At 43.0% G+C, this 13,118-nt stretch overlaps 1 protein-coding gene across 1 annotated transcript in view; it reads right to left on the reverse strand.

Moving 5' to 3' along the window:
• The window catches only part of STIM2 (stromal interaction molecule 2), a 288,103-nt gene that overhangs the window by 64,188 nt on the left and 210,797 nt on the right, over positions 1-13,118 (reverse strand). Inside the window, exons 4-5 of the mRNA XM_029589743.1 lie at positions 7,204-7,315; positions 5,410-5,525 (exon numbers count right to left, since the gene is read on the reverse strand). Of these exons, the coding sequence (XP_029445603.1) occupies positions 5,410-5,525; positions 7,204-7,315 (228 nt within the window). The remainder of the gene's footprint in view (positions 1-5,409; positions 5,526-7,203; positions 7,316-13,118) is intronic.

Below are 13,118 nucleotides of genomic sequence, written 5' to 3' on the forward strand. Positions count from 1 at the left end.
AGCTTTCAACCTAAGAGCCTAAATTTGGCTTCCAGAACCTCCCTCCCACATTTTCCTATGTTGTTGGTGCCCACATGTACCATGACAGCCAGCTCCTCCCCAGCACTGTCTAAAATCCTATCTAGGTGACACGTGAGGTATGCCACCTTCGCACCAGGTAGGCATGTTACCAGGCGATGGGGGATGGGGGCCTGTTGGGGTCTGGTTGGGCCTTCGGAACTCGCTGCTGCCGGCCACGACCTCTACGGCTGGACCGAGGCGGGTGGGCATGGGCAGCCTGAAGAAAGTACTTCCTCGACTGGTAAAAGGGCTTGCGAGAGCCCGGCCTGGAGGACTTCCTGGCTGTAGAAGGGTCTTCAGAGGGGCTGGCGGAGAGTTGCTTAAGAGTATCATGCTGATCTTTCAGCTGCGCCATGACCTCTTTCACCTTATCCCTAAAATAGGTTCTTGTCTGTACAGGGGAGGTCCGCAAGCCTGTCCTGAACCTCTGGTCGGAGATAGGAGACCGGAGGCCCAGAGTCAAGCCAGCCATCTGGCACCGACACCTCTGGCGGCTAGAAGGACTGCGGTCTCAAAAACATCATAGGTAGATCTGACCTCATGTCTACCCTCCTCAAGCCCCAGTGTGGCAATGGCTGCAAGGGACTCCTGCTGTTGCTGGGGAAGGCCCTCCGCAAACTCCTGGACAAGTTGCTGTTGTATTGGGTCATGTATAGCTGGTAGACTGCAATACGAGTAACAAGGATAGTCCCCTGGAATATTTTCCTCCCTATGCCATCGAAATCCCTGTGCTTGTGCCCCGGAGGGGCAGAAGCGTGTGTCCGGGAGCGTCTGGCCTTCTTAAGAAAGGACTCCACCACCGCCAACTGGTGGGGTAGATGCCGCCGTTCGAAGCCCATGGCCTGCTGAACCAGATAAGTTGCATCAGCTTTCCTGTTTACTGGGGAAACTGACACCGGGTATTCCCACATACGGAGGAGGAGCTCCTTAAAGATGTCATGGACCGGCACCACCATGATCTCCTTTGGAGCATCGATGAACTGGAGGACCTCTGGCATCTTGTGACTGGTATCCTCCTCCGACAGGAGCTGGAAAGAAATGGCCTCTGCCATGGCCCTTACAAAGCTGGCAAATGACAAGTCTTCGGGGGGAGATCGACACTGTCCTGGAGGTGAAGGCTCTGAGAGGGGGGTCGTTGGAGAACTCGGAGGACGAGTCTGAGGAGTCATTTTCCCCACAGGTCATAGGGACCCTCCTCCTCGCTAAGGCCCGGATGCCGAGGGCCAGGGCGGACGGTAGGCCCAGACCCCAAGGGCACCGAAGGCCGGGGGCACCGGTGGCATCGGCCACGGTATGCCGAGAGGAACCAGCGGTGGCCCGGAGAACCGTGGGCATGAGAGCCCAGTCCCAGAGGCCTTATCCTCCTTGGAGGACCCAGGAATCGAGATCGCTCTGGTGGAGGGCGTGGTGGCCAAGGAGGCATTGGAGGCCTCTCGGGCACCGTTTGCTTTGGTAAGGCGCCAAGGACGTCCGGACATTCCAGCAGGAGTGCGAGCATCGAAGGCTCAGGCTCAGGCACCGGTATGGGGCTGGTGGCACCAGCAGCTCAACGCCCTTTGGCGCTTTGAGCACCGCCGATTGCACCCTGGATTCTAACTACTACTGAAAGTCCTGGGTAGTAAGGACTGATGGAGGGGGACGAGGCAAGGCTAGCACATCCTCAGAAGGTTCACGAGAAGGCACGGCGCCCAGCACCGTTGTTGGTGGAGAACGCCTCAGGCCACCGGGGGATGCAGCCTCCGGCGGCCTGTGTCGCTTCGATGGCAGCTCGGCAGCTGCCGATGCCGCTCCAGAACTGGACCAGTGGAAGGACGGTGACAGATGTTGATGCTTCCTGGATTTCCAGCGCTCGGCCTGGTCTTTCCTCGGCACCGAGGAAGATGATAATCCCAAGGTTAGGAGGAGGGGAGAGACCACTGAAGATCGATCTTCCTCTCCCTGGTTCTTAGGAGTACTGGGACCACCAGGGGAAGAAATGGGGACTGTTCCCCACAGTCTTTGGGCATGGAGGATACTGAAGCCTAAGTTGAGGATTCTGGAGAGCCGAAGAGCTTCTCCATTTTATCCAGGCATGCACGATGCCCTTTAGGGGTTATTTGGTTACACAAACGACACTCCAGAATGTAATGTGAGGCCCCCAGGCAGAGGATACACACCTCATGCGGATCCGTGATGGACATGGTCTGCGGGCACTGGGAGCACTGTCAAAAACCTGACGAAGCCATAAAAAAAAAAGAGGCCTGTGTGCAGTGGATGACTGACAGGCACCACAGTGAGAGAGTCAGGAATCGACTGTGAATAACTAAGGCAAAAGCCAAGGGTATCTACAAAACGGAGGAACTAAACGCGAAGGGGGACCTGACACAGAAAAAACCCTGAAAAGACAGAGAAAACACTTTTGAGGATTTGGAGCTCCACAACCGTGAGGCTACTGCACAGCAGAAAAGAAGAGACTAAATAGGGACCTCGCGTGGATGTGCAGATAGCAGCAGGCTGGGCATGCTCAGTCTGCCAGTCAAAGTTTCTAGAAACTTTGACAAAAGTTTTCCATGCCGGGCTCCACTGGATGATGTCACCCACATGTGAGGACTACCATCCTGCTTGTCCTAGGAGAATGCATGACCTCCAAGTCTGCAAAGAACTACCATGATTGCAGAAAATTTCATGAAAACCTGTGGAGCAGATGCCAAAACAAAATGTAATCTATAGTATTGGAGTTAAGTGCTTCCCTGTAACAAATCTGAGATATTTCCCATGACTGAGATGCACCTCTATGTAGGTATATGTCCCTTTGAGATCCAGAGCTAGTCCTTACTTAGAAGGGGAAAAGTAGTTCCTAATCATCCTGAAATTGTTCCTAGGGATGCTCCAGTTTTTTTGGGTACCAGGACAAATTCTTTGGTCTACAGAAGGGAGAAGATGTCCATGCCCAGCAATGTTTGGTGTGAGAGGACGTGATTTTCAATAGACAATCCATAGCCCTCCTCTATAATCTGGAAAACACAGTTTAAGGTTGTGAGGGGTCAACAGTTTATGTAAAACCTTAGCCTTTCCTCAACAGGCAGACTGACTGATAGAGAGAACAGGATTCTAGCTATGTACTATGGATCTAATAAAAAATGCATTGCTGGGTTTGAAGGATGGCTGTATGGGATTTTGAGCTTCTGTGATTGCATGGGCCAAACCTCAAAATCTGCTGGTGATGGAGACAAGAAGACAGGAAAATGTCTCTTCTGAAGGAAAAAACTGTTTCCTCTGTGACATAGTCTGATATCTCCTTGAAGTGGAAGGTGATTCAGAATTGGCAGCAGAGAGTATATAAAGTGTAGATCCTATCCAGAAAAGAGGTTCTCTCCACTGCACATCTGTAAGCCTCACTGCATGGCATCTCTCGGGTCTAAGAAACAAAACCATTTAAGCCTGCAGGCATCAATAATTATAGCAGAAGACCTCAATGCAGTTTTGAAAGCTATATAGATTGAGCTTGTGAATCAGTAAATAATTGAACATAAGAACATAAGAAAATGCCATACTGGGTCAGACCAAGGGTCCATCAAGCCCAGCATCCTGTTTCCAACAGTGGCCAATCCAGGCCATAAGAACCTGGCAAGTACCCAAAAACTAAGTCTAATTGAAAAGTGAATGAAGAGACATGGAAAGGGAATGAAACAACAACTTGTTGCCTGACAATTGTGTCAAAGCTAACTCATTAAGTTCTTAACTTTACTGGTTTGATTTTAAAACATATGTAATAATTTGCCATGCCATAGCAAAACCAAACTTTGGCACAAATAAGAAGTATTATGGTTTTAGTGAAAATAAAGGCCTTGAATGATGTCAGCAATGACATACAGTACTGAAGTGCAAATGGTTGTAACAAAGCACTTTTGGTAAGTTAAGGTACAAAGCAAAGGTCTTGGTTGGCTACTGAGAGATTCTCCCTTTACTTTCTCTCACTCAGTTAAAAAGGATCAAAATTCTGTCTGAATTCTGCATAGCTAGAGTCTTAAAACTGACCCTTGCTTTGTGCTGTCAATCGATAATGAAATATTTGGGATTCACCTACTATTAGAAAGCCACCAAATTACACATATTGTGTATTTCTTTTGTTAAAAAAAAACATCTCTGTGTGACTCAGTTTGAAAGAAAGTGGTTTTGTTTTGGTTTTTTTTAAAGCATTTATGGAGCATTTACTAAATTGGTCTATACTAAAGCAGTTCTACAATAACACTCAAATTCTGAACTTATTATTTGATCTTATTGTTTCCTCTGTTGATAATATTCCTTAATTTCCTATCTTTTTTTTTTCTTTTTTAATTTCAAATGATTTTTGTACTACAAGGTTTATGGTCATAAAAATCTCCTTTATTCCTTATCAGACGTTTATGTAGTATTCATGTGAAAATAAGGAAAGTTATCTAACCCTCTGTATGTATACAATACATACAATATACAATATGTATACAATACCCAACCACAAAACTTTAAAAAGTCATAGACTAGACATAAAATGCATATCTCAAATAAAAGTTACATCCAGAACAATATAATCCCAAGGGGGCAGATTTTAGAAAAGTATGCGCACGTGTACTTTTGTTCGCGCACCTGGCGCAAACGAGGCTGAGCAAAATCGGTAGCCTGCACGTGTCGAGCCGCGCAGCCTGCCTCTGTTCCCTCAGAGGCAGGGGGAGCTTGGGGCAGGTTTCGGGGGGTACGTGCGTATCTTACGCACGTACCCCTTTGAAAATCTGCCCCAAGGTGCATAATATTCACTGTAACTATTTAAAAAATTGTCTAAGAATATCTAAATCTAGAATTCACACATCATATCATTCATCAATGTTCAACAAGAGGCGCTCCCTCTTTGCCCATTCTTAAACAGCTCTTGTGCTCGATGATCCTTAAACTACCTGGCTTCTTGAGGTAGAACACAACAGAACAACCAAAAGAAAAATCAATTGCAGCAGTTTCTATTATAAAAGAAGAACCCTTATATTTCACTCTGACATTCTCACTAAAAAATACTTTCTAGGAAAAAAACATTTGTTTTCACCAGATGAAGGGAATATAGTTTCTGGCAGATAGTCAAGAAATGTATTAAGTTAGTCCATAAAAAAAAATCTTTTTTTTTTTTTAGCAGCTTTTATTTCCAAATAGAAAAAAAAATGAATTTTTGGTCTGCAGTCCAATACTTTGACCCCCAAATAATATCTACAAGCAGCTTACATTTATAATGTAGATGCTGCTGTATACTGCTCACTTTAACAGGAAATGATAGCTCACTTGTAATTAAAAGCTATGTTCCATTTTGCCAAATTCTTAGTATTCAAAAATATGCAAAGTACTAACGTGTTAAAGGACCAAACAAGACAACATCTAGTGCCTTCAGCTGAAGTTTCTGCCGGTGACTCCGATCAATAATTTTCAATTGCGAGATCATAAATGTGGGCTCATTTACTGCTATCCTGTGAAAGATAAGTCAGATATTAAACTCTGAACCAATATGCATTCTATCATATTCTATACATACTATACATTTTATATATATATATATTTATTTTTTTTTTTTGTATAGACAATATATACTGATTATATAAGCAAACAAATAAGGTAATACCAAATAAGTCTGCTAGGTGATAGATGATATACAGACATTAATTTGTATGTTCACTGAATGGTTTTTTGAAAATCTAGCCACACAATGATATGTTGTATACAGACAAATTGTATGATTATTGAATGGCACTTAGAAATATCTTGCCTTCTTAGACAGCGATGACTAAATGAAAAAAAAAAAAAATACAGCACTCCAAAATGTTTACAAATCATTATAACAATCCATTTACAACTAAATTTTCAAACACCGGTGCACACCAATACCGTGAGATATGTGCATGGCCGCTGTCCCGTTGGAGTGCAAGCCAGCAGCCGGCCAGCCCATGCAACTTACTACTACTCGGGAGACCAGGTAAGTTGAAGAAAAAAAAAAAAAGGGTAGTTAGGGGGGTTTTAGGGGTCAGGGAGGAGAGGGGAAAAGGCAGGCAGGTTAGCTAGGGAGTTAAGAAGTTCCCTCCCAGTTCGCTCTTTTATTGGAGCAGACTGGGAGGGAACTGGGGAAATGCTCTGTCGCATCAGCGTATGTTTCTTAAAAAATTTTCTCCCCTTGTGTGTGCGACTCAGCACCTGCATGCACATGCGCACACAGATATAAAATTGGGCGCGCATGTGGCGCAGGTATTGGATTTTATAACATTTGTGCGGCGACGCGTGCATGTTATAAAATCAGCACTTCCATGTGTGTGTGCTGGGGATCGCATGCGGCTTTTATAATTTACCCTTTAATGTACAAGGAGAAGGCCCGACCTACAACTAGCAAAGGGCCAACATTATCCCAGCCTAATCAGGCTAACAAATCACCACTTTATTCAGCTAGTAAAAATACAATCATTCGCCCACATATCTTAATCTAACTGGACTCTCTCTTGAGCACTTTTAAGTATCCAGAAAAAGGGAAGCAATGGTTTTATTTGCAAAAACAATAAAAAAAACAAAACAAAAAAAACCTAAACCCTGTGATTAAGATATGTGGGTTCCTGACTCTGAAACACCCACCTGGGCTGGTCATTGGCGACTGGAGCTATATCAGGTAGATAGGACAGCACATAGTGGGGCAGTTTTGAGTACATGATTCCCATGACTGGGGCAGCTAGTGCATATCCAGCTATCCCACTCAGCATGTGAATTCTAAGGTTTCTAAGCTGAGGATAAGATAGGAAGTGGGGATCTGAGTAGGCAGAGAGTATGTACGAGTGGGGCAAGGAGAACGTTATTAAACCTCCTTCCCTCAAATATAAAAATTAAATGATGCCTTTGCAGGGAAGAAAGAGAATTTAAAAAGAGAGGGGAGTAAGGCGAGGAGAGGAATGGGGAAAGAGAATAAGAAGAAATTAAGAGAAAATGAGTAAAGGGGAGGTAATGAGCTTGTGGTATGGAGGAGCAGGAGATGGGAGAAACTGGTGAGGACTTGGTACCCCTATTGCATACTATTCTTTGACTAGTCAGCAAAGCCATCAAATCCTGTAACTAAAGAGGAAACAAAAATCCAAAACAGATGCTTCTTAGAGAGAATTACAAAAAAATCACCTGGGAAGGGTTGTTCCTTTGACATTATTCTCTTTAAAATTACTCTCATATTGTGGGAGCTCCACAAATTCAAACAACCACTGCAATGTCTCCTCCTGGGTCCAGTTGTGAACTGAAAAGGAAAATGATGCTTCTGGTTAGATGTATTTTAATTTCTAACGACAGAATGACAAAGGAAATTTAATTTAGCATGACTTTACATGACTGGGTAAGTAAATTTGCAAGCTAATCATATTCTGTCATTCTGATCAGAGACTGTTTTTATCAAGTTATCAATTTTGGTTTTAGACAATACTTCACATCAATGTTTGGAACTGTATATTCTACAGTATATTTGTGGACTAGAATAATGCACTACATATAGCATATTATAATAATCTATCTATAGTTTACAATCTACTGTACACAGAAAACATTCTGTAACCATTAAAATATATATCTATCATCTATATATATTCATAAGATCTAGAACTCATGTGGAACAGGAAATCAGAAGAGAAGTTAGTGGTAAAAGATTGTAATTTTTTTTCTAAAGCATAGTTGGTATACATAAAACTACACAATTTTCTAAACTCTGAAATTTTCTGATTATTACAACATAAGTAGGGCAAGGAAAAAGTGACATACAAGTCTGAAACAGAAGTTCAAAGCAGGGGGGGTCTGTTTTCCCCCTAAAATGGAAAATAATCCTCGCTTTAAAAAAATAAAAAATGAAGTCCCAGATTTCCAAGTTTTACAGTGGTATACTCATACTTCCACCACCCTCACAAGCAGAAAGGCAGCTGTTTCTATGTACTAATCAAGTAAGGAAGCAACCCCAACACACACCTTAATTCAAATTGTCTATAGAAAAGTGAGTAGAACCATTTACCACTACATAAACAATTGTACCAGCTTAAAGTTTTATTAAACCAGGCAATTTCAATAGATCTATCGGTGGTATAAAATTATGCAGCAGTGCTATATTTCCTAAAGCACATATTCACAAAATCTAATCATCTACCGATTTTTACAGTCAATCTTCAAAAATTTATTTCTTAAAAACTTTTTAAACAGAAAGTGCAAAAACTTGCACTTAAACGTAATGAAAAACTGATTAAGCGCTCGTGCACACAAACTCACATCTTTAGTGCACTGGCCTACAGTTCATTCACTCCATCTGTTGTTAGACACAAAGACGGCAACTTTCAAAGTGGCGCACTGGTGCTCATGTGCATCGGCCCATGCCCAGGGACGCAGCTACTTTATAACATATGTGTACATGCTATAAAGTAGCCTGAGCGCATGCACATGTGCGCTCAATTTTAAGTGGGTGCATGCTTCTGCATGCAAATGCCTCTTCTACTGCGTAAATGGGGGGATATTACAAGCTACGTATGCCGATGCCATTGCCCATTTCACTAGTTCATTCCCGGTTCACCCAGTTAAAGGATAGGACTTCCAAACCCCCCCCTAGTTTAATAGTCTTCATTCCCGTTAGCCCCGAATTTTAAAACCCGGCTAATATTCCTAGAGTTTTTTGTTTTATAAGTTGCATGTCATCCATAGCAGAAGTAAACTGACGCAGCAGGGGACCCCATTGCATGCGCTAGTGCGCGTAAGTATTTATATCCATGCCCTGCCCAGATGCCCCTTTAAAAAAAACCCAAAAATTTTCATTTGTGCGTGCAGCAGCACGTACACGCATATCTGGCGGCTTTTAAAATCCTCTGGGCATGCGCCAGCCCGATATATTCACACATCCCCTAACTGACCACGTGTCTGGCTTTTAAAATTCGCCTATTGTTTCCACACAATTTTGAGAGAGCAAATTTTCTTACTGTAAATGGTGCTTTCCAAAGACAGCAGGATGTATTAGCCATGACACATGGGTGATGTCATCCAACAACGCTGAACAGACCACTCTCTCTAAGTTCATAGAGCTTTTACTCAACTGAGAATGTGCCAGATTTTCCTCTTGGGAATTGCCTCGTGAGCTCCTTAAACTCGATATCAGAGCTAAGTGTAGCTAAGTAGTTCAGGCGGGTGAGTATTTAGCATGGCTAATCATTCTATGAAGAACACTATTTATGGTAAGAAAACTTGTTTTTTCTATAGACAAGCTCGGCTGAATTAGGACAAGTGGGGAGTCCTAAGCTAAGGGCTGCATCAAAGCATTTACTGAATAAGTAACCTGGACTTCACCATGGAGAGTGGACTAACGGATGGAAAGACTACAGAAAACTGCTTATTCAAATTTATATTGGCACTTTTTTTTTAAATTAATTGTCCAGACAGTAATGGGACGTGAAGGTGTGCACTGACGACCATGTCTACAATAGGTACTGCTCTCAGATGAGCAACTAATGCGGCTATGGCTCGTGCTTGAGCGTTAATAATTGTCTGTGATCTGGATGTCAGCTTGGGCATAACAATGTGCAATACAGTCTGCTAGCCAACTGGATGATATTCATTTGGCTACTGCTATACCCAGTCAGTTAGTATCGTAAGCGACAAATAGTTATGATGCCTGATTATATGGTTGGGTCCTTTACCTGTAGTAAGCCAAAGCTCTTTTACAGTTTAAGCAATAAAGGGTCTTTTCACTTTCATGCACGTGTGACTTCAGAAAGAACATACAGTAGGTGGTGATCCAAGATGGCGCCAGCAAGCAGCTAGTGGGTGCCGCGGCATTTTTTTTTTCTCTTCCCTGTGTATCGGGTTACCCCGGTTAACAATTTGCTGAATGCCGCACACAGCCCGAAAGCATCGGACAATGGAGAGGACCGACCCCGAAGTCCCTTCGGGAACCCGTATTTTGGGCCCTATGGACGCCCACATAAAGAGTCAGGTCGGAGGTGGCGTCTATAGAGGAGGAGGCAGGAGAAGATGTTTCCAGCTCCCCTCCAGACCTTTCAACATCTTTGTCCCCAATCTTCAGGGCTCTACAGGCTAACCCAGCGGCCTCCAGAGACCACGGTGAATCGACAGCAGAGGCAAATGCCAAAGGTGCAAGCATCTCAAGATTCTGGCGGGGTCGGAGCACATGGTAGAATCTGGAAGAGATGTCTGAGAGGGCCCCGGCGGGGGTAAGGCTGGCTCACTGGGAGAAGGAGGAACACAGAAATAACAGGAGCAAATAACTATGACTTTGAACCCATTAACTAAGATAGAAGTGCCTACTCCGGTAAGACCAACTTTAATTACACTGGATTCGATTTGGGAAGCTATTGTTAATCTGGGAAATGCTATGACATCGCAGTTAAATCAAATAGTGGATAAAATCAATAATATTGAGGACAGAGCTGTTAAGATAATTCATATTATCCCAGTTCAAAAGAATTTGGAGAAATAAAACAAGAAGTAACTAAATGGAAACCTATTCAAGATGTTCTTATAAAAGAAAATCATCAGTTACATATTAAAGTTGAAAATTTGGAGAATATAAGAGGGAGAAATCTACGTTTCATCAACTTTCCAAAGCTTCCACATATACCACCGAAGGATATGTTTAGAAGGTATCTCACTGAAATTCTTAAAGTTCCAGAGGAGGCTACACCACCTTTATCTAGAGTGTATTATTTGCCCCAGTTTAGGAAGCAAGAATTATAAGACAAACAGGATGGAGCTCAAGAGATGGATCATCTAATTTCAAATTTGGACATATCCCAGTTATTAGAAACATCAGATAGTAAAATGGTACAGGGCTACCACAATGTTGGTAACCTTCACACTTGAACCCGATCGGGAGTGGGTTTTAAGACTATTCTTTAAACATCGAAATGAAGAATTCTTGCATTTAAAAGTGAGAATTTACCCTGATGTGATTAAACAAACACAGAAAAGGAGACAGCAGTTCCTTTTATTAAGACCCAGAGTCCTTCAGATAGGGGCTTCATTTGTCCTGAAATATCCCTGTAAATGTATCGTAAAATATAAGGTCATACATATGTTTTCTTTTCACCTCCTCAGTTAACTTTTTTCTTATGTGATAAAGTAACTGTGTAATTTAATGGGGTTTGAACCCTTAGTTTTGCTCTTTCCTCCAGGGAAGGGAGTGCCCTATTAAGTAAGATATAGTCTCTGGTTTGGCTGCTTTTTCTAAATCCTATTGTGACACTTTTCTTTATTAAAGTTTTGCTAATTGGATCCTATATTGCGGACTTGTAGAATTGAAGAAGTATGTATTTAATTTTCACTTTAAAATATATAAGTATGTCCTTTTATTATTGTTCTTTTCTTTTTCTGATCAAGATTGTTTTCTTGAAAATTTGTAATAGATTTATATAAAGAAAAAATAAAAAAAAAGAAAGAACATAGGTAAGATGATGGCTTGATTAATATGAAAAGGTGATACCACTTTTGGTAAAAACTTTGGGTGCGTGCAATGCACCATTCTATTGTGGAAGAACTGCATATAAGGAGCTTCCTGACTTTTCTGGCTGATGTGATTGCAACTGGGAATAATACTTTCCATGCAAGAAATCTGAGAGAAGTAGACTCCAATGTTTCAAATTGAAGCTTCATTAGTTGTGTTAGAACCACATTCAGGTCCCATGAGACAGGAGGCTTGACAACTAGAGGTTTAGTATGCCATAAGCCTTTCATGAACTTGTGTACCAATGGATGAGTGGAGCTTGGCCTATCCTCAATTTGAAAGTTCTATGGAAGACAGAGAAAGCAAGTACTTAAGTAAGTCTTTTGGTTTTCATGCAAATGGGTCTAAGGAAGTCTGCAGACACCAAGATAAGAACTGTTTACATTTAAATATGTAAGCCCTTCTAGTAGATGGCTTCCTGGTAGATACTCAACCTCTTGAGCAAGGAAAAATGAGCGATCAGCGAGCTCTCAACATCCTTGCTGACAGGTTGAGGGAATGAAGGTTCAGATGATATAGACATCCTCTTCTCTTGAGTTAGTAACAATAGATCTGCCCAAGATGGGCTTCCCTGGGCCATGCTGGAGCAATAAGAATCATCTGCATCATCTTGGTGATCAATGAAATCAGTGGAAAAGCATACATGAGATCTGTACTAGTGTAAATCTATTTATTTGACATCAGCAGGAAAAAAATACTAACCTTTCCAACAACAAATGATAAGTTTGTCCACTAGTACAGAATCTTCCCCTTTTAATTATTATCTCTATCCCATACATTAATAGGTACAAAAAAATCTCGAGTGCTTTGGTCTTATACTCCCAAGAGACATAGCATGAGAACAATTAAAAAACCCCAACCTCCCTCATCCTCTATCCCCTACCCCATTTACCATAGCACAGGATGTGCATATTGGATCATTTATATTCCATTTCTCTACTGAAACCCTATAAATTATTTAAAATCGTACTTCTAGCTCGAGAAGGCAAGCTAAAAATGTATTTTTCCCAGATTAAGAGGGATCTTTTTTTCTGGCTGAAATTAGTGGTGTTCGACAAAGCCAAAGATTCCATAGTCATCATATCATGTAAGAAATTTCTCCATTTCCAATAAGATGGTGGTACTTCATTACGCCATACTAACAAAATAGATTTTTTCCCCAATATGAACACTTTGGGGTGGATTTTCAGCGCCCTGCTCGCCTAAATCCGCCCAAAACCGGGCGGATTTAGGCGAGCAGGGCCCTGCGCGCCGGTAAGCCTATTTTACATAGGCCTACCGGCGCGCGCAGACCCCGGGACTCGCGTACGTCCCGGGGGTTTTCGGGGGGGGGCGTGCCGGGGGCGTGTCGGGGGGCGGGCCCGGTCGACGCGGCGTTTCGGGGGCGTGTCGGCCGCGTTTTGGGGGCGGGTACGGGGCGTGGCTACGGCCCGGGGGCGTGACCGCGCCCTCCGTACCCGCCCCCAGGTCGCGGCCCGGCGCGCAGCAGGCCCGCTGGCGCGCGGGGATTTACGTCTCCCTCCGGGAGGCGTAAATCCCCCGACAACGGTAAGGGGGG

The sequence above is a fragment of the Rhinatrema bivittatum genome, chromosome 1 (genome assembly GCF_901001135.1).
Source record: "Rhinatrema bivittatum chromosome 1, aRhiBiv1.1, whole genome shotgun sequence".
In the NCBI taxonomy this organism is placed as follows: domain Eukaryota; kingdom Metazoa; phylum Chordata; class Amphibia; order Gymnophiona; family Rhinatrematidae; genus Rhinatrema; species Rhinatrema bivittatum.